General features: G+C 42.0%; 1 protein-coding gene across 1 annotated transcript in view; it reads right to left on the bottom strand.

The window, feature by feature from the left end:
- The window catches only part of Rlf (RLF zinc finger), a 56,185-nt gene extending 36,457 nt beyond the window's left edge, over positions 1 to 19,728 (bottom strand). The window contains exons 1-2 of the mRNA XM_032898904.1: positions 19,483 to 19,728; positions 123 to 277 (exon numbers count right to left, since the gene is read on the bottom strand). Of these exons, the coding sequence (XP_032754795.1) occupies positions 123 to 277; positions 19,483 to 19,719 (392 nt within the window). The 5' untranslated portion in view covers positions 19,720 to 19,728. The remainder of the gene's footprint in view (positions 1 to 122; positions 278 to 19,482) is intronic.
- Between the last annotated feature and the right edge of the window lie 1,967 nt (positions 19,729 to 21,695).

Genomic DNA, 21,695 nt, shown 5'->3' with positions numbered 1-21,695 from the left:
TGAAGGCTCAGAGAAAAGGGAACGGATGCTGTGCAGAATAAACAGTGCTACTGTAAAGAAATCAGGCAAACATCACAACCAACAGTGTTCAATTCTTAAGTAATTTAAGAGCTTAAACTTACAGGACTAATCTGCCAAGCACTAAGAGGACATCTTCACATTCAGTAGTTAAAAATGGACGTGCGCTGGCAAAGCTCTGGATAGCAAGGCGGTATACCTCCAGAAGATACACAATGTGTTCTGATGCATTCTTGTTGCTTGCATACTGCAATAAGGTCTAAAAAACAAACACATTTCATCATTTTACAAATAACAAGGTTATTCATTCTCAAATGTACTGTTTGCTTCTCTTGTCCTAACACATGTGTACCTGTTGTTTTTTAGGCCCTGGTTGGTTTAGTGGATTCTAGATTCACTGATTTCATGAATCATCCCTTCGAAGCAAGCAGAATGCAGAATGCTTCATCTGACAGTGAGAAATCAGAGGAGTAAAGCCACAATATGCCTAAGTAGGGTCTCACTATACATGCAGAATTAAAGTAGCAAGTTTGTAAATACAGCATTAAATTGAAAAAGGAAAGGAAAGGAAAGGCGGTTACTACATGTACACCCTACCACTAACAGTAAGTTTCTCCTCCTGTTTTCACTCACATATATTAGTAGATATATACAAGATTGAGAGGCAGGTTGGTTTTGGGTGTATGAACAACCAGGCAAATTGTCATGAGTTGAACTTTTAGAAACAATTTCTTATTTACCATCTTATGCCTATACATAAATAGACTATATAATTAAAATCAGATATATCATCAGAAGGGATAACTCAGGTCTGTCAACTAAAGTAGAGAACCCAAGTTATGACCTCAACAATTAGTCCCTCTTTCCTGCCTTATAAACAAAGCCCCAGGAAGTAACTACTCTCTTTCATGTGGCTACTGTTGCTCTTGGAAGACAGGCAAGACGATATACTCTTACAATATACATGAGCCTTTATTTTAATTCCTTGAAAAGACACCAAGATCCTGACGTAAAGTTGCGTATCGTGGTGCACACCTTTACTCTTAGCGTTGGAGGTAGAGAGGCAGAGGCAGGAAGATCTTGCCGAGTTTGAGTAAGTTCTAGGAAAGCCAAGACCACACTAAGAGACCTTGCCTCAAAAACAGAAAAGTAAACAGCAGCAAAACCCTGGTGTAACTGTTGTCTTAGAATTTTCTGTCTAAAGGACTACAAATAGGACTAGTAACAGTTACTGATACTAATGATACTAGCTACCAAACCACATGACCTGAGACCTACAAGGTGAAGATGTCCTCTATCTCCACATGAGTGTCAGACACACATGTACTCCCCCACTACACACACACACACACACACACACACACACACACACACACACACACACACACACACACACTAAAAAACTACAAAGAAATATAGCGACAGTGAAGCATTCCCAACTTTTTACACGTTTCACTTTAAGGTCCCTTTCTGAGCTGGGTGTGCTGCACACCTGTAATACAGGGGCTCGGAAGTGATCTTTGACTGCATAGTCTGAGGTCAAACCTCAAAACAAAAGAACAATAGTGATCTTTATTACTAGGTAAGAAACAAAACAACCCCCCTCCTTTAATGACATGTGATACACCATCATGCTGCATATAGTAAAAATGCTCAACACACTGAATGATGTACACACCTGAATGCTCGACTGAGTGTCCTGTATTCTCAGAAATGCAATATATCATTTAACCAAATCATCCTTCCCTCTGATCCCTAAAGACAGTCTCATGTAGCCCAAGATGACCTTGAACTTGAGTGCTGGGATTACATGTGTACCTACCATGCTCAGTTGCTGCTGTGCTGGAGATCAAGCAAGTCAGACAGGCACTCTCCAGGCCACAGTCCACAAGACCTGGGATGTTTGAATTGTCTTGATTTATTTGTTTTAGATGTGGTTTCACTTTACTATTTACTATACTTTTCCATGTTTGGTTGTATTTAGATACACAGATGACTAATGATGTGTTACAAGTTGCCGACATATCTAGTGTAGTAACTTGATGTACAAATTCAGAGCCTAGAAGCAATAAGGTAGATGTGACATATTGCTGGGATGTACGGGAGGCTCTCATGGCACCTAAGTTTAAGTATATCCAAGCATGCTAGGCCCTGGTTAGCAGTTGCCTCCCATAGCACTCCCATAGTGAGTGAGTAAGTGAGTGAGTGCGTGTGTGCGTGCGGAGGGGGAGGGAGAGGGAGAGGGAGAGGGAAGAAGGAGAGGGAAGAGGGAGAGAGAGGGAGGTGGGGGTCGTAGAACTGAACCTAGAGCTTCAAGCCTGCTAGGTCTTGGCTAGCAGCTGCCTGCTTACAATGAGGAAGTGACTAAGTAAACCACAACTCTTGCACCTTGTGTTGCTTCTTGTACCCAACTCACACTTTCCACATTAGCTATGCAAAAAAAAAAAAAAAAAAAAAAAAGTGTCTCTAACCAGCTTCAAACTTCTCATTTAGGCAAGGATGACTTTGAATTTCTGATCCACTTGCTTCCACCTTCTAAAGGCTAGGATTACAGAATGCCTTTATGTGCTACTAGGTGAAGGTCCAAACTCAGTAGTTCATATACAGTAGGCAAGCACTTTACAAACTGAGCTACATCCAGAGAGAGAGGGAGAGAGAGAGAGAGAGAGAGAGAGAGAGAGAGAGAGAGAGAGAGAGAGAGAGAGACACTTCCTTGTCATTTCCATCCTCCACTGATCTACAACCCTGACCTTTACAGCAGAAGCTGGGTGTGGTGCTGCAGGCCTGTGGTCCCAGCACTCAGTAGGCAGAGGCAGTCCAGGACAGCCATCAGTGGTCACACGAGAGGAAAGAGCAGGTTCTACACTTTCATCTGCACGTGTTTTATGTCTTCTCGGGATACACAGCTCTACTACTATTTTAATAAATATGCTTATTTCCAAATTCTGTCTTTTCTTCTGACTCTACTCCCTTTAGTATCTGCACCCATGCAGTGTGGTAGTCATTTGGCCTTCTTCCACCTCCCATTCTAAAGGTACTGCTCCTGGGAAGTTTCCTGGCAATGGTGCCAAGTGACATTCACTACTATGCAAGGCTGTGGTTATGTTGGGAAGTGGCTCTGCTTGGGTAGAACATGTGCCTGGACTCTTATCTCCCACCACTTTCTGGACTTCTTTTCCCATATTCCTATCTTCCTGCCTTGTTTAGTGACCACAGGTTTAGTATCCACTGAAGCTTGGTGGCCCCAGGACTACTTTCTTAGAATGGACTATAAATAGAATTTCTGGCTCCATAACTCCTATGGCTTTACATGATGCTGGATTCTGCTCCAGGAAAAAAAAAAATCAATCCCAATTTACATTCCAATTATCAGTATAAGACAGTGACACACTCAAGAGTTATCACACTAGACAGCATATGAAGCTAGGGGAGAGGGGATAGTCAAACTGTGTTAAAAATTCTACAAGGCAAAAAAAATGCCTGAACTTTGTAACTATGGAAATTAAAATGCTGCAGACCAGAGCCAAATTGCCTGGGGTTATTTCTTGTCCTTTTAAAAGGTATTCATTGCCCACCCCAATGTCTGTCTGAACCAACATCCTTGTGACTATCAAAGCCTTTAAAATGCATTCTTGGCAAACCACTAGTTTCTACCACAAGAACTAAGCATGTCAAATGCCTGTAACAATCCACCCCCACCTTACTTTACTGGAACTTGTTGGTCCTCAGCAACGAATGTGGCAAATGTCTTTCTTTGTTCTGGAATTAATAAAATCTCATGTAACCACATCTACAATGGAACATGTATTGGAGGTAGCCTGAATCCATGTTCCTAAACCACTGTCCCTCATATTTGGCTCCTGAACAAATTATCTCTTATTTCCTTTGAGGTAAGAGGTACGGTTTTTGCATGGATAAAGTATCAGCTTAATGGAGAAATCTTGCTCATTCAGTTTACAATCTTTTCATTTTATTTTTGTTATCTTTTTTGAGGCAGGGTGTGATATAGCCTGGGTTGGCCTCAGTTCCTATGTTGTAGAGGCTGACCTTGAACTCCTGATCCTACTACCTCTGCCTCTGAAGTGATGAGATTATAGGCTTGTGCCACCACACCAGCTAACAATCTTTTCAACACCATGTGGCCGAATTGTTTTTAATATAACTTAAATTTTTAAATTGAGAATTATCAGTAAAAGACATAAAATTCTTATATACATGATGTAAGAACAGTAAGAAAAAGACAAATTTTTCACCAACTAATCAAGATATCTACATGCAAAAGGATGAAACTGAGAGCAGCTGAGAATGTTCAGAGGCAACCAGTTGGTGATAAACCTAGGACACCTGAGTTCGAGCCGGGGGATCCACACGGTAGGAAAGAACAGGCTCCCACAAGTTGTCCTGGCTTTCACATACACATGCAATGCTGTGGCACTCATATACCCATGTACACACACACTCATACATACATTTAAGACAAATGGGTGAGAAAAAAAAGGGCAGCTTGATAGCACATGTCTTTAATCCCAGCACTTGGGAGGCAAGAACAGAAGATCTCTGTGATTTCAGGCCAGCCTGGTTCACATAGTGAATTCTAGAATAGAAAAAAAACAAACAAAAACCAAAAACAAACAAACAAAAAAGGCAAAACAATACATATTTAAGTAGTCAAATTCATAGAAAGAGGAAAGGAAAGAATAAAATATGGACTTGAGTGTTTAACGAGCAGTTTCGTTTACGGACAAATGTACTGTTGTAATTAACTGGACGCAGGTGCGGAGAGGCAACATCTAGAGGAAGTTAAAACAGAAAAATAACTTGAACTCAAGAACTGGAGGCCAGGTGTGGCAACACAGCAAGTCCCACCCTAGGTTAAGTAACTTATGTCATATACATTTTACACAATTAACTAAAAGGAGTCAACTGGGGCTGGAAGGCCTAATGAATGGTTAAGGGCATTTGCTGCTATTACTGAGGACTGGATTTGGTTGCCATCACCCATATGACTCAACCATCTACTCCAGTTCCAGGGGATCTGACCAACAACAACCTTCAGGGACACCAGACATACATACATGGTGCACATACACACAGGCAGGCAAATCTTCATACACATAAAATAAATATATCGTTTTAAAAGTTTGAATAAGGGGGTTGGGGATTTAGCTCAGTGGTAGAGCGCTTGCCTAGCAAGCACAAGGCCCTGGGTTTAAATAAGGGGCTGGAGATGGATCAGTGGTTAAGAGCACTTGTGGCTCTTGTAGAAGACCTGGGTTCAGTGCCCAAAACCACTGGGTTCAGTGGTGGTTCATTAAGTATCTGTAACTCCAGTTCTAATGCTTTTTTCTGACCCCTGCAGCCACCAAGCACACACATGGCACACATACATACATTCAGCACGCAAAACACTCATACACATAAAAACAGTAAAATAAAATAACCTAAAAGAAAAGGTTGTAAACAGTTGAAAATCAACTATGAGCCTCGAGATTTTAGAGGAACTTGAATGTGCAACTGGAAGGCTCTAGAGAGGGAGACAGATACAAGTAACTGTCCAGTTCTCTGTTAGTGAACTAGTATTACTAAAGATACTCATCTATAATATTTGTTAATTGCTGGAATGAGTTTTTCTTTTTCTCTTCTTTTTTAGACTGGGTCTCTCATATCTCACACTGGCCTTGGCAATGATCTTCCACCTTCCAAGTGTTGGGATTACAGACTTGTGCCACCCAGTCAAGTTAATGGCTTCTGGGAATAGGACCCAAGGTTTCCTGCATGTTCAGCAAGTACTCAACCAATAAAGTTACAACCCTAGCACCAAAAGTGGATATTTTTAAACGTAAGATTTACTACATATGATAACAGCATAATAATCCTAATTGTGTAAGAGAGAAAGACATGCTTTTTGGCTGTCTGACCCATCTTAACCACTGAGCCATCTCTCCAGCCCAAGTCCCATCAATTTTATTTAAGCCAACCCCTCTAGGATCCTTTTGGTTTGTCAGCAGTGCTGAGGACTAAACCCTGGGCTCTAACAAGCAATTAAAAGTTGACTCAATACTTACTTCGTACTAGATACTGTACGACCTTTTCAAAAGTGGGAGAAATATGCAGCATCACCATCATCTGCACAAGCTCATGCCTGCAGCTCTACAGTAGCAACATGATTTTGCTAGTCACTAACACTCACCCAAAGAACTGGGAATACTGAAAATTTATTAAAAACAAACAAACAAAACCCCTCCAGGCTGGGCATAGTGATGCACATCTTTAATCCCATCTCTCAAGAGGCAGAGGTAGGCAAATCTCTGTGCAAGAGGCCAGTCTGGTCTACACAGAGAAACCCTGTTTAGAAAAACAAAACTGGGGCTGGAGAGATGGCTCAGTGATTAAGAACCCTGACTGTTCTTCCAGAGGTCCTGAGTTCAAATCCCAGCAACCACATGGTGGCTCACAACCATCTGTAATGGGATCTGATGCCCTCTTCTGGTGTGTCTGGTGTGTACTCATATACATAAAATAAATAAATCTTAAAACAAAACAAAACAAACCCCTCCATATTCCTTGGCAAGTGCCAGTCTTCCTGTTTCTATGTGCAGTATCATTTTATAATATATTGTTTGAGAAGAGCAAAATGAAAGTATGTTATTGGCAGCAAAGCAGACAAACAGAGAGAGAACTCAGAAATACAGCCCTATACATATGACTACTGACTCTCACAAAACCAAGTTAATGGAGAAAGGGTAATGTTTCAACAAAGTGTTTAATCAGAAACTCGATTTTTACAAAAGTAATGTCCACTTATGCCTCACACCAAATATAAAAATTCAAATGGACCATATACCTGAATTTAACTATAAAATCTCTGGAAGGGATCACACAAGGTTATCTTAATGTTCTTAAGGTGAGAGGACTTTTTTAGATAAATGATTAAAAGTACAACCCAAAGGAAAAGTGGAAAAATTGAATTTAAACAAAATTATGAATTTATGTTCTTTGACTTAACTGTTAAAAAAGCAAAAGGAGAAGAAAATCTTTTAGAGTAGCAATAGCTTAAAAAGTAGCCATGCCAGTGTCTGTCAGGAAGCATTGCTGATGGGAGTGTAAAATGATACAACCTGTCAAGGGACCAAGCTATTACATTTTGTCCACATACAGAATGTTCACAGCAGCTCAATACATAGTACCCACAAACTAGAAACACCCAAACATTTATCAACAGCTGAATAAATAGAAAAATTATAGTATATCCATACCAAGAAGCCAACTATTTATTTGTATGACACAAATTCCAAAATAATTATGCTGAGTGAAAGAGGCCACACAGATTCATGATTGTGCTTACATGAAATCCTAAAAAATGCAAGCTACGGGCTGGAGAGATGGCTCAGTGGTTAAGAGCACTGGCTGTTCCCCTACATGGTGACTCACAAACTCCAGTCCCAGGGTATCAGCCCTCTTCTGGCCTCTTTTGGGCACTACATACACTTGTGAATAAGACATGCAGTCAAAAACCTATACACATATAAAATAAATAAAATTTAACTTAGAAAGAGAGAGAGAAATTAGGTAGCCAAGAGTAGTATGCTCTGGAAGGATACTTTGAAGGCACAGGCACTGCAGCCAGCCTGGTCTACATAACAACCCAGCTAAGAAAGAAGAGCAGCAGTAAAGTCATGGTACAGAGCACAAAACCAGAACGCTGGGTGGGTTGTGTGACAGAATTCACTAAGTCTAGCATGCTTTGGCAAGTGTCTTATGGCTGAGCTACATTCACAGCCCCAAAGAGAACTACTTTACGGATGCTCTTGTCCCCTAAGGATGAGCTGGCTGGAAACCTATAGTGAATTCAAGGTTAGTCTGAAGCACACGATACCATCCTGGGCTCAAATCAAAATGAAATAAAACAAAGCACGGGTCTTATTGCTAGCAAGATGGCTCAGTGGGTAAAACTGCTTGTCACTAAGTTGGAAAACCTAAGTTTGATCGCTGAGACCTACATTGTACAAGAATACTGACTCATGAAAGTTGTCCTCTGACCTGAGCACTGTGGTGTACATATTCAAACACACAACACACACTCTTAATAAAAAGGTAATTAAAAATTTTAAAATAAGTTTTAGCAGACAAGTAGATGTGCTAAATGACTTCCAAAATTTCTTTCTTACTTCAAACGCAAACTTCTACCATTATGGAAATACAGCTTTATTTTTCCCAGGAGCATGAATTAAAATAATTTTATATATGTTATTCAATATAATAGAAACATAGTTGGGCACTGTAACGCATGCCTGTAATTCTAGCACTTGGGAAGGCAGGAGGATCGAGAATCAGCTTGAACTAAGTAAGAATTTGCCTTAAAAAAAAAAAGAGGAAAAATAAACACAATTTAAATACGAAATAAGCAGATAGTTAAGCTTAAAAAAAAAAACTTTATCTAGACTAATCTATGGGGCTGGTGAGGTGGCTCAGCGGCTAACGTGCGCACTGCTCTTGTAGAGGACCTGAACTACTTTATCCTAACTCTTCTGGCTCTCGGGAGTATACAAAATAAAACCTGTTTTTGTATTTGTTTGGAGACAGGGTTTCTCTGTGTTTCCCTGGCTGTCCTAGAACTCACAGTGATCCATCTGCCTTGGGCTTCTGATTAAAGGCAGGTACCACCATCACTTGGCCTAAAAGCCTTTTGAAGAGAGAAAGACCAATCTCTTGATTGCAAAAAGGCAGAATTTATTATATCCACTACAAGCATACACACACACATTTATTGGAAGCTAGGGACATACTTCAGTTTGTAGAGTGCTTGCCTAACATCTAAGAAGCCCTAGATTAGCTCCCCAGTACTCCATAAACCAGGTGTGCTGATACAGTCTCTGTAATCCCAGCAGTGGGAAAATTGGAGAATATTAGGAGTTCAAAGTTTAAGACCAACTTGGGCTACATAAGACACTGCCTCAAAAACAAAACAAAAGGAAACAAAAACCTCTTTTAGCCAGGCATAATGGCATATATGCTTATCATAACCTAAGAGACAGAAGAGAGTAGCAAGTTCTAGGACAGCCTGTGCTACACAGAAGAATACTGCCTAAAAATCTTTTTTCTTTAAAAGAAATTTAACATACTGGGTACTTATCTTTTATCCAACACAATGGTATGGGCAACAACATCTGGTCCCAACTGCTCTACCCCACCAACTATACCCAACTATACCAGCAGCTATCTCTAGAAAACAATACAGATCTGTAGAATGATTGAAGGTGAACAGGAATTGGAATGGAAGATTTTAGTGCAAACTCCTAATCAGAGGTACAAGTGCATGTTCTCAAGTCTAGTTCACAATGACTAGGCCTTCCTAAGCATGACATTTTCTCCCCACTGCTAGAAGGTTATGGGAAAATGTGCTCTAAATTAACATTTGCATTTGCAAGTCCTTTAATGTAGAAATCAAGATTTCACTACAAAGAAAAGCCAAATTAAAAGAGTAAGCACAACTCACGTAAACAAGCAATCTTAGTTAAATTAGTAGTGAGGCTTCCATTGGGATAGGCATTTACTCTAGAGGGGTAAATGATAACTCACCAGGGGCACAAATACAATATTAACACTTACTGTTAAATAACATCTTAAAAATCTTATCCCTGGGGGCTGGGGATGCAGGTGAATTGACAGAGAGGACTTGTCAAGCCTGTACAGGGCTCTGGGTTTGATCTCTAGGACCACAAAAACAGGCGTAGTAGCTGACTGCTATAATCCTAGCTATCTAGATTCAAGTGGGAAAACTGAGTCTGAGGCAAGCCTAGTCTACAATGAGTTCCAGGTTAGCCTGGACCAGAGTGAGAGGAACTCAAAGTGGCTGTGTCCTAGATAAGCACAAACCAGACAAAATCCTGGCATGGAGGAGGAAAGTAGGCACCAAGTAGGCACCAAATAGGCACCAAGTCCCTATTTGATGGGCTAGTGGCAACTGAGGGCAATTGGAAGAACCAGTTTTTCATAAGACTGACCCCTGGAAGTAGGGTGTAACCCTTGGTAGACAGATCATGTCCACCCAAGAGTATCTAGGCAGCACAAATTGGACTGTATGGGGGAAAAAAAGACACAAAGCTGGGTGGGTGTGAAGGTGGGAGTAGAAATTTGGGAATTTTGGGGTGATGAATATGACCAAAATATATTACATGGATAAAATATTTTAAAAGAATATTTTAAATATCTAATTTACATAGAAATACTCAAGTTACTTCAGTGCAAAGTTACAAGATGAGAACATGTTTTTAACATGGAAACTATAAGTTTAAAAGCACCAAACTGGCAAGGATACATAAGGAATAAGGATTCACAAGCATGACTGGTGGACATAGAGGTTCAACTTATTGGTAGACTAATATCTACCTACATTTTTAAAAAGGATTTTTAATTGTTTTATGTATATAGATGTTTTGCCTGCAAATATATCCATGCACTGTGTGCATGTGTGTGTGAGTGTTGAGTGTGTGTGCATGTGTGTGTGTGTGTGCATCCGTGAAGATCAGAAGAGGGCATCAGATCCCTTGAAGCTGCAGATGGTGTGACCTACCATGTGCTGGGAAATGAACTCAGATTCTCTGGAAGAGCAGCAGTCAGGGCTCTTTAATTACTGAGCCATCTCTCCAGCTCCCATTAACATTCTTTTTAATCTAGGAATTCATATTGCAGATATAAATAACCTTATTTAAAAGGGTTTCTCTGAAATATCTCTGAAAAGCAACACAGACTGTTAAATCATAGTGCTGTCTGTCACATGTGACAACCCATCCACGCCTGTAAGCCCAGAACACAGGAGGTAGAAACAGGAGGATCATAACTCTAAGGAAGAGCCCCAGGCCAATGTGGCCTACAATGAGACCCTTCTCAAACAAAACAAACAAGATGGTGGCTTGTGAAATGATTCTGTGGGTAGGGACACCTACCGCCAAGTCTGATAATATGAATTCAATTGGACTGACCCAGACAGTATTAGAGAGAGCCACTCCACAAAGTTGTCCCTTGGCCTCCACATGTCCACATTCATTTTGTGCACACATATACCTAATACCTAAGTAAATCTTAAGAAAAAAATTAAACCAATAATTATTATATTTACTGCATTCTCATAAAGTGCTAGGGACTACTCTGAAGTCAACCCCTTCCCGACACTTCCTTTCTAGCTGAGGAGTCAGGTCAGACAGTGACCTGAAAATAACTAGGAAGCACTATTTTAGAGAAGATAGCCAAGGCTGAAGGTATTGTATTGGCTCAAACCTGAACATCTAGCTACACAGTGAGACCTGCCCCTCAAAACTAAAGATAGTTAACAAAGATCTCTGGAAGAGGTGACAGACGTTTGGTCTGAATGAACAAAGCACCTACGTTTTGGCAGTCTTCAGTCTTACAGTCTTAGTGGTGCTTCCTATTTGTTATTAAAAATGACCAGACAGCGGGGTGCACAGTATGAAACAGCACCAGCAGTGGTTTCGGAGAACGGAAGAAACAATGGTCCCACAGCAGACATTGCAACCAAAGTTTCCTCTGCTTAAGGGTCACTTCATACAATGTTTGGATTACACAGGCTACAAAGCTTGCTTCTGCTTAGAGAACAACTTGACATGTAATTTCTATCAGATATCTCTCAAGAGAAAGCAGCAGCAGAAGAAAAGCTGATGTGTTTGAAATTACTTGTTTGCAGGTCAAGCAGATGCTTCAGCGAGCAAAAGCACCTGCCACACAAGCCTGACAACTTGATCAATTCCCAGAGTTCCTGGTGAGAGGAGAGCGGACTCTGACAGCTGTCCTGACATCCACACACCAGGGTAATGACATGAGCACACTTATGCTCAGAAATGTACACATCACACAAGATGAAAACTGCACAATAATCAAGTTTTCAAGTATGTCTGTGTGTTGAGGCTAGAAGCCAGAACCCTGTGGCATGCTACACAAACTTTGTTCTAGTTATACCCTCAGCCTGATTTTTTAATTTTTTTAATATACTGAAAACATTAAGCTCAGGGCTGGAGAGATGGCTCAATGGTTAAGAGTACTGGCTGCTCCTCCAGAGGACTCAGGTTCAATTCCCATCACCCACATGGCAGCTGACCAGTATCTGTAACTCCAGCTGCACGGCATCCAACACACTGACACAGCACACATGAAGATGAGACACTAATACACATAAAATAAAAATAAATCTTAAAAAACGTACAGTAAATCTTTAAAATAGGAAGAAAACATGAAGCTCAAGAATCTCCATGGTTACCACACTCTCTCCCATCTCAGCATCACTGCTGGCCTATTCATTTGCTAACTCAACTCTTCTGCTTTTTTTAGTTTTCTATTTTACCAATGAAGATGAGTAGATGAAGAGAGTCAGATGCTGGAGTGAAAGCCTGCTAGCTCAGAGAGGCACAGAAAGCACCCAGCAGACCTTCCTCTTCAGTCAACATCCCACCTGAATCCGCCTCACACAGTGTCAAAAAACCTTCAAACTCATGCCCCTCCCTCCTGCTTCCTGTGCGTCTATCTGTCCTCCTGACTCCCTCTAACTGGTTTTTTTCTTAGTAATCCTATGTTTACTTCCTGTCAACTGGTTGCTAGCTCTGCCTCTTGACCTTATCTTCACTTCACTTATTAATCCTGTTTACAGAATTCAAGCAAAACCTCTTGGATTAAAGGTGCGTGCTAAGGTCGAGTCACACAACTAAAAGGGTTTTTTTCCCCCAGTAAATAACAATCTTGGTGTTTACAATGTGATGGAATATCCTGCAACATTCCACAATACTAAAATGCTTCTCTTATTATCTGCCTATCCTTACTAACACCACAATGTGTACAGTGAAATATGTGCATTATATAAATTCAGGCTAAAACTGATAATGTCCCTCAGAAAGTGGTAAAGGACTCCTACCCCGTTCTCTTAAGGTTCTTGCCCCTTCCAAGTACCACACAGTTCCTACTCTATAGCTCATTCAATACATTACTTGAGATAGGTGGTGGGGTCAGAAGACAGCTCAGCAGTTAAGAGAGCTTGCTGCTCTTTCAAAGTACCAGGACGTAGTTACCTCCAGCCCCAGGACAGGATCTAACGCTATCTTCTGGCCTCCTTGAACACTCACATGCATTCGAGAGCATGAGCACGCCCACACACACTAGGACAATTTTTTTTAATATCATTTATATATCAGCACTGCAGTGCCTACTAAACACAAAGCACAAAAAGAGCCTGGCGCAGTGGCTCACACCAGAAATCCTAAAACACACCCAGAGGCAAAGGTAAGTGTGGCTAGCCTGGCCTACACAGCCAGTGAGGGTGTGGGGTGGGGGTGGGGCAGATAACAGAAAAATATGCTCTACAGGGGATTTTAAAATCTCAACCATAGATAAAGGCAATCAAAGAGCAAGAAACTTGTGAAAATAAGGCTACAGATAGGAGGAAGCTAACTAAAATATAGACAGCAAGAAAAGTAACAGCTGATACTACATGCAAAGTGTCAAAAAACAAACGGAAGAGGTCAGTGGTAAACACTTGCTAAGCACTGGTTAAGTTAAGTAACTTCCTGCATTAGGCCACACTTGCAATCCTACCATTTGTAGAGTAGGGGCACAAAGATCCTAAGTTAAAGACCAGGCTGGTATATAGAGTCCTACCTGGTGTATACAGGTGTATATAACAGTGACCCTGCCTTTAAAAGCCAGTCCTGCAGGGTCATGTGTGACACATTCCTATAATCCCAATAGTCTTAATATCACTAGATAATGAGTTTAGATGTAAGTTTTGTTGTTTGAGACAGGTTGTCCTGTACCCCAGGCTAGCCTCAAACTGACTTTGTATCTGAGGCTGATCTTGAACTTCTGATCCTGAGTACACCACATCAAGTTTAGTGGATTCTGGGTATTGAACCCAGGGCTTCAGGCATTCTACCAACAGACCACATCCTACCCTCAAACTTAAAAATGTTAGCTTCTGGCCTCCACATTCAGAGTACTAATTAGTTAGTACAGGTGGGCATCCCCATACCCAGGGCTTCTTGCACAGCAGGCAAACATTCTACCAACTGAGTTGCACCCCCAGACCCTTTTCAGTTTTGTTTGTTTTTTGAGAGGTCTAATATAGCCCAGGTTGACTCCAAACTCTTGATTCCCCTGCCTCCACCTCCCAAGTGCTGGAATTCAAGTGTGAGCCAGCAAAACCAGCATGAGACTCTCTCAAAAACCCATTTGAGGTAGGTGGTAGTGGTGCTTGCCTTTAATTCCACCCTCAGAAAGCAGAGGCAGGTGGATTTCCCAGGGCTACAAACCCTGTCTTGAAAACAAACAAACCCACCCGAATAGTGGGGACGAGGATAATGTGTTTTGCTAGATGAGAGCTAAACCAAGCTGGAGCTGAGGCTGTAAGCTGTTTCCTTCAAAGCTGAATCTGGACGACTCAGGCAATTCAAGTGTTTGTTTTTTAAGACTGTCTTAGTCCTCACAGTGTATTTACTTAGAATATAATAAATACACTAGTACATTCAAATGGCAAATAAGCAAATTGAGTAACAGAAAAAAAAAAGTCCAAGTCCATAGAGCTAATTTAAATGAAGTCAGAAAGGCAGCCTTCTCCACTTTTTTGGTTAGTCAAAAATATCAAGTGGAAAAGTCCCCAAATAATACTTTATTACCTTTTAAATGACACACTGATTTAGGTAATGTGATGAAATCTTGGGCTACCCATCTCTGTCCCACTAAGGACATATCCACATAGTTAGGATCTGCTAATGTGTTAGCTATTGAGAGGCCAGCTCAATTATTACAGAGCTTGTGTTTAAATAATCCTTATTCAACAGCTTAAAGCTAGTAAGCAAGCCATAAGAAGCCATCTTTCAGTTTATTTCATCTTAGGCACTTGGTCGTTTCACATCACCACAGGAAGGATACACAGGAAGACATCTTGAGAAAGAAACAACATTCACACAGCCTCCAGTACCCGAATACTGTTGTGACTGTGTTATTCTGTGATGTCACTGTGATTTCAAAAAAATGGCAGCTCATCCATCTATCATCTATCCATCCATCCATCCATCCATCCATCCATCCATCCATCCATCCATCCATCCATCCATCTGTATTTGTGGGAGCTGAGGTGGGAGGCACATGTGAAGGTAAATTTGCTGGAGGTCAATTGCTTTGGGGAGCTGTTTTCTCTTACTACGGGTTCTAGGGACCAGCAATTGATTTTCCTCTCTGAGCCATCTTGCCTGCCCCATGGGTAAATGTGGGGATAAGGTGGGAAGTGGAGGACATGGAACAACAGTTTGTAAGGAGATTCATTTTAGACATCTGTCTGGGACAGTCTTGGATACATACCCTGCCCATAGAGAGCTAATTATTATATGGCCTATTTGACTTAGAACCCTTTTACTCAATAACCAATCCAAAAAGATATATACAGTGTTTAGTTTAACTATTAAAAATCTAGGAAGTTGAGCTGGACATGGTGATGCAAGCCTTTTTTTCTAGCACTTGTGAAGCAGGAGCAGGTATAGGAGTTTCAGGATGGCCTGGTCTAGTAGCCAATTTGAGGCCAGCCAAAGCTACACAGCCAGACACTATCTCAAAAACAAAACAAAACAAAAACTATCTGCAACATTACTATAAGTCTAGAATTTAAAAGTGTGTAACATATTTACTCATAAAATTACTTTGTCTGGTAAGTCTTTAATTACCTTCCTACTAATTTCTTATATGCTAAATGAAATTCAATTAAAAAGCCTTCAAAAATAGAGCCACCAGTTCTAAGATTTTCAAAATGTCTTAAAAATTCCTCCATTCCTTTATCCATTAAGGGGCATGCAAGAGTGTGCATGTAGAGGTCAGAGGACAGCAGGGGTCAATCTCAGGTCATCAGGCTCAGCAGCAAGCATTTGTATCCACTGAATCACCTTGCCCACACAGTATGAGCATTTTGGTTTCCCTAGATATAGCAAAAAAATTAAGACATCGATTTTTCAACATTAACAAAAAGTATAGCATTAAACTTTTTTAAAAAGTTACTTAAAAAAAATTTATGTGCATATGTGTGGTATCATGGAGGTCAAAGGACAACTTTTAGAAATTGGATCTCTTTCTCCAAATGGAAGTTGGAGGCCAGCATATCTTCCATGTTTGTTCTTCACCTTATACCAAGGCAGGGTCTCTGATGAGCATCCCTGAACCCAGAATTCCTGAGCCGGAAAGGCAGCTCAGCAGTTAAGAGCACTGGCTGCTCTTTCAGAAGACCTGAACTGGGTTCGATTACCAGCCTGCATGACAGCTAACAAATGTCTATGACTCCAGTTCCATGCATGCAGGAAAAACACCAAAGACACATAAAAATAACTAAATCTTAAACAAAACAAAGAGTTCCTATTTTCTTTTTTTTTTTAAAGATTTATTTTATTTATATGAATACACTGTAGCTGTCTTCAGACACACCAGAAGAGGGATGGTTGTGAGCCACCATGTGGTTGCTGGGAATTGAACTCAGGACCTCTGGAAGAGCAGGTCGGTGCTCTTAACCACTGAGCTATCTCTCCAGCCCAGAGTTCCTATTTTCACATAGTCTAGCCAGCCAGTTTCCTCGGGGGGAACTCTTGTCTCTGCTTCCCTGGAGTTGGAATTACAGATGAGACACCAAATTCACCAGGCTTTTAAGCCGCTTTAGATAGATGCATTATTTTCTTCCTGTCTCTTTTCCTTCTTTCTTTCTTTCTTTTTTTTTTTTTTTTCCCCCGGAGCTGGGGACCGAACCCAGGGCCTTGCGCTTCCTAGGCAAGCGCTCTACCACTGAGCTAAATCCCCAACCCCCTTTCTTTTTTTTAAGAGAAGATCTCACTATGTATTTCTAGGTGCCCTCAACTCACACTAGGTAGATGTTCTGGAACTCACAGAGATTTGCCTATCTAACTCCTGGGATTAAAGGCTGGTTTGAGATAGACATATTTTTTTTTTTCTTTTTTTTTTTTTTGGAGCTGGGGACTGAACCCAGGGCCTTGCGCTTGCTAGGCAAGCGCTCTACCACTGAGCTAAATCCCCCACCCCGACATATTTCTTATAAGGTAACAGCATGTTACAATTGTAGGCACAATTTAAGTTTTTAGAACATTTCTTCTCTTTTCTTAGAGATGGAGTCTCACTGAATAGACCTAGATGGCTTGGAACTCACCACATAGACCAAGCTGGCCTTAAACTCACAGAGGCCCACTTGCCCCTACTTATGCCTCTAGAATGCTGGGATTAAAGTATGTACCACCACACCCAGGCTAGGATGACATTTCTAAATAAATACCTGATGAGAACAATCTGTAACAGTAAACACTGCAGGAGCACAGTCAGCCCTTTCCTTTGGTGTACTAACCACCAATCTTTATGTAGTATGTGCCCCCAGCTCATCTTCAGCACTCAATCAAACAATAAAGCATGTCTTATTCTGCCTTTCAAATGTGGAACCAATGTCAGGCACTGGTGGCACATGTCTAATCTCAGTCTCTAGAAGCAGAGGCGGGTGGAGATTTAAGGTGAGCCTGGTCTATAGAGCTAGTTCCAGGGCAACCAAGGATACGCAAAGGGGGAACCAAGAAAACTATTCAACTAACCTAATTAAAGCTCTAATTTTTCCAGAATACGTATGTACAGCATATTCTGACAAAATCCAATCTGACTGGCTACATTCACCCTTTAATTTTTGCTGGCAGATAACGTAAGCTTCAAAGCTCTGCTCAAAATCCACAGTTGTTTTCCTACCTCCACCCTCTCTGCAATTACTTCCCTCTTCTTCCACAGCATTCTGTGTTCCTTCTCAGCTCCACCTCTGTCACCCTTGCTCCAGGCCCTCCCAGGATTCACTTATAGCCTGAGGTTCTACTCTATCCAAAGTGGCATCTCCCAGTTCTCAATACCCACTACATTCATTTTTTTTTCTGTCATTCTCACTAGGTTGTCCCATGAAGTCTCCTTACACTCTCTGCATGACATTTTTTTTCTCATCACTATCAAAATTGCACTAATTGTCATTTCTCTTTTTTGGGTGTGTGTGTGTGTGTGTGTGTGTGTGTGTGTGTGTGGTGTGAAATGTCTACTTGAGAATATCACACTGTAGCCTAGGATAGGAGACCATAATAATGTCCAGGATGTCCTTGAACTTCCATAAATCTTCCTGGCACCATTCTAAGGGTTGGCAAAAATTGGTTGAATAAATTCCTGCCCTAAATAAGAATGATGATCATTACTAGTAAAGTAGACAACAACGGGAATGCTGAAGATTGTGCACACAAGAACTGACATGATCTAATGTATGGAAAAGATTAGCAGAGACAAAATTCCAAAATTCCAAAGTTCTGGGTCAAAGAGTGGTACAAAAACGGACTCAAAAGGAATAACTTTAATTCTGTCCAGGACCAACAAAGTAAATTGTTCACTACCCCAACTACCACTTTCTAACTCCACAATTTTTTCAGCACTCAATTGCTCATTAAGAATGCACGTACCAACATACCTCGATTATTTTGTATTCTCTAAGGGGCTCCAAATGAGGAGCAAAGGGATGACAGAAACCTGATAGTGCAAGTACCAGAAGCAGAAACAATAACGGCAAGCATTTACACTTGGAAGACACTTGAAAACATGGAAAAAATAAACAAAACAAAAAACAAAACTGCAGTGTGATCACGGAGACCAAACTTAAAAACACATCTGTCAGCATGTAGCCCCACAGATTGGGACCCGCACTGAAATGATCAATCACCCGACTGCCAAAAGAGGCTATTCTATACGTCTCTCTCCCGACCTCTTCCACTCAAGACTAATCTTCACTAGAGAGCTCACCAGACCCATTCCTAGTAGTACGATCAGCAAATGAATACAAAACAGATCAAAGAATGGCATAAACATATCTTTTCACACCCGCCCACAGTGGAAAAAACAAAAAAACAACCAGCCAACCAAACGGCTCAGTAATCCCTAATCAGAAAGCTCTAGACGCCATCCAAGACCAACCGTCGTATCTTAGGGAAGCCAAAAGATGTGACTTCAAAGATAAGTCTCTGGCCACAACCCACCTCTGACTATTCAGAAAAACAAGGTTTTTCAGTTTGGAGATCAGCACACCACTCAAAAAAGCATCTCCCTGCAGGAACTGGCAATCGATCCCTCAGGGGGGCAGTGGCGCTCCAACCTCTGGGCCAGGACCCAGGCAACAGCGACAGGGCACAGCCCTTCCAGGGAGCTCTCTGGGCTCTCAGTACCGCCCAGCGCAATCCGCCCCGGCAGTGACTGAAGTCGGGGTTATGGCAGAGCTGGGCCTGCCCGGCCCGGGGGCGCGGCGAGACACGGGGGTGGCGTTTTCCCCCCGTAGTCCCCGGCCGTGGAGGCGGATCCCGGGTCTCTCCTCCAGGCCTCTTCGCCCCTCCACCCTCAGCCAGCTAGTCCACCCCTCACCTGGCAGAAGCTCCGGCAGTAGTTCAAAGATGAGACCTCGGACACCTCCTGCTCCCTCAGCTCGGTCTCCAGCTGCCAGAGACACGGTCGTAGGCCCGGGGCTCCCGACGCCGGAGATGCAGGGCGATGACCCCGAGCCATGGACTCAGTCTCGGTTCCGGCTCCCGCGGCCGCCGCAGCCTCAGCCCCGGCCCCAGCCCCGGCGGCGGCGGTGGCGTCTCCCTTTCCGTCCGCCATCTTCCCACGGCCCAGCAGCGCGTAGGCAACCAAACCACGTGACTCCGCATGGCCCCGCCCCCAATCGCCCGTGTTAGTGACGCACTCCCTGGCGACACTGGCGCCAATTTTATTACGTCACTAGGACGCCGAATGTTGGTCCTCTCAGAAGTCTCCACCGCAACCGCCCTAGCAACAGCTTAGCAACGGCGAGATTCTGGCGGCCCTGGGTTCTACAGGCCCTTCAGAGTTGAGGAGTGCAAAGGACCTAGAGACAATGGAGATAGGAGATTTCAGCCGAGCTGCCAACTGATGAGCAAGGGAAAGATAGCTTAGAAAGAAGCTTGGAGAAAAGCATCCCCGGTTGAAGGAAAATATTGCTAGGCTGAACTGAAAACAAGCTCAAGGGAACTTGGTTTATAATGGGAATGACATTACTTACTAATTACTGGAAAAAGGATCAACCAAAATATATGACGTTGAGACAATTCTACTAAAAGAGGGGAAGAAAACCTTAAAAAAAGTTTTTGCAAGACAGGGATTCTCTGCGTAGGATAATTGTAGACCAGACTGGCCTTAAACTCAAAGATTCACCTGCGTCTGCCTCTTAAGTGCTGGAACTGGAGGTGTGCAGAGGCAGGCTGGATCTCTCTGAGTTTGAAGCTAGCCTGGTATACAGAACGAGTTCCAGGACAGCCAAGGCAAAGCCACTGTAATCCAGCACTTGAGAGACTGAACCAGGAGGAGATCATGAGTTCCAGGTCTTGGTGGGAGGGGACAAGAAAGAAATGCAAAGAAGAAAAGGGAGAAGGGCAAAGCGGTGTGGCTGGAGCCTACTGGTGAAAACAAGAGTGATATCTATCTATCTATCTATCTATCTATCTATCTATCTATCTATCTATCTATCTATATGGAAATGATACAAGCAAGGAGAATTATAATGCGGAAGGAACTAGGGGACGTACAGGAGAAAAGTCATTGAGAAGGACAGAGAAGAGAGCATCCAGAACACTAATGAGGGATACTCTCATTTCAACTGGAGGAAGTTTATAAATGATGGGTCTAGATGAAGATAAATGTATAATTTGATCATGGGAAATTTGAGAGCCATAACCTAAATGTTGCTTTCCACTCCATGAAATGTGAGTCATGCTGATTGGTTAGTTGTTTGTGACCTTAAAACAAGAACAGAGTCACCTGGGAGGAGGGAACCTCAATTGAGAAGTGCCTCTGTCACACTGACCCATGTAGGCATGTCTGTGACATTTTTGTTTGTTGACTGAAGTGGGATGACCCAGCCCATTGTGGGTGGTATCACCCCTGACCATGTGGCACTGGGATGTATAAGCAACATAACTGAATATGAGCGATGAAACAAATCAGTGAGAAGCTTTTCTCCACCATTCCTGCCTCTGCTCCTGCTTGAGTTACTGCCGTGATATCCCTCAATGATCAACTGGGACATGTAAGCCACACAAACCCTTCTCCAAGTTGTTTTTGGGCATTGTGTTGATCACAGTAATGAAAGGACAGTCATCAAGCTTCTGAGGAAAAACCAAACAAACTGTATTCAAGTTGTTTCAGAGTGAGAAAGAGAGAGTTATATACTAGATAAATACAGGGAGACTCTAGGGTAGTGTTGAATGGCATTCATTTGTTCGACAAATATGCATTGACAATGTAATATGATTCTGGTTCTGCCCTATAAAACTAGTCCTGAATTTTGTATTCTTTTTGTTTCCTTGAAGTTATAATGCAACTAATTCATTTACACCTTTCTTTAGTCATACCCTGCCACATCCTGAGAGGTTTGGATTCTGGAACCCTGGCTAGGGGTGGCCAGGGAATGAACAAAAAGACACACACAGACGACATACACGGAGATCAGGTGGAGTTCTCTAGGACTACAGCTTTCACTGCAACCTGCAATCTGAACATGTTTATGAGATACAAGCTCAGAGTGAGAGGTTAGCTAGTCTCTTAAGGAGGTGTCTCTA

This window comes from Rattus rattus, chromosome 1 (assembly GCF_011064425.1).
Source record: "Rattus rattus isolate New Zealand chromosome 1, Rrattus_CSIRO_v1, whole genome shotgun sequence".
Lineage (NCBI taxonomy): Eukaryota > Metazoa > Chordata > Mammalia > Rodentia > Muridae > Rattus > Rattus rattus.
The sequence above is the reverse complement of the archived record's forward strand: the minus strand, read 5'-3'. Positions and strand labels throughout refer to the sequence as shown.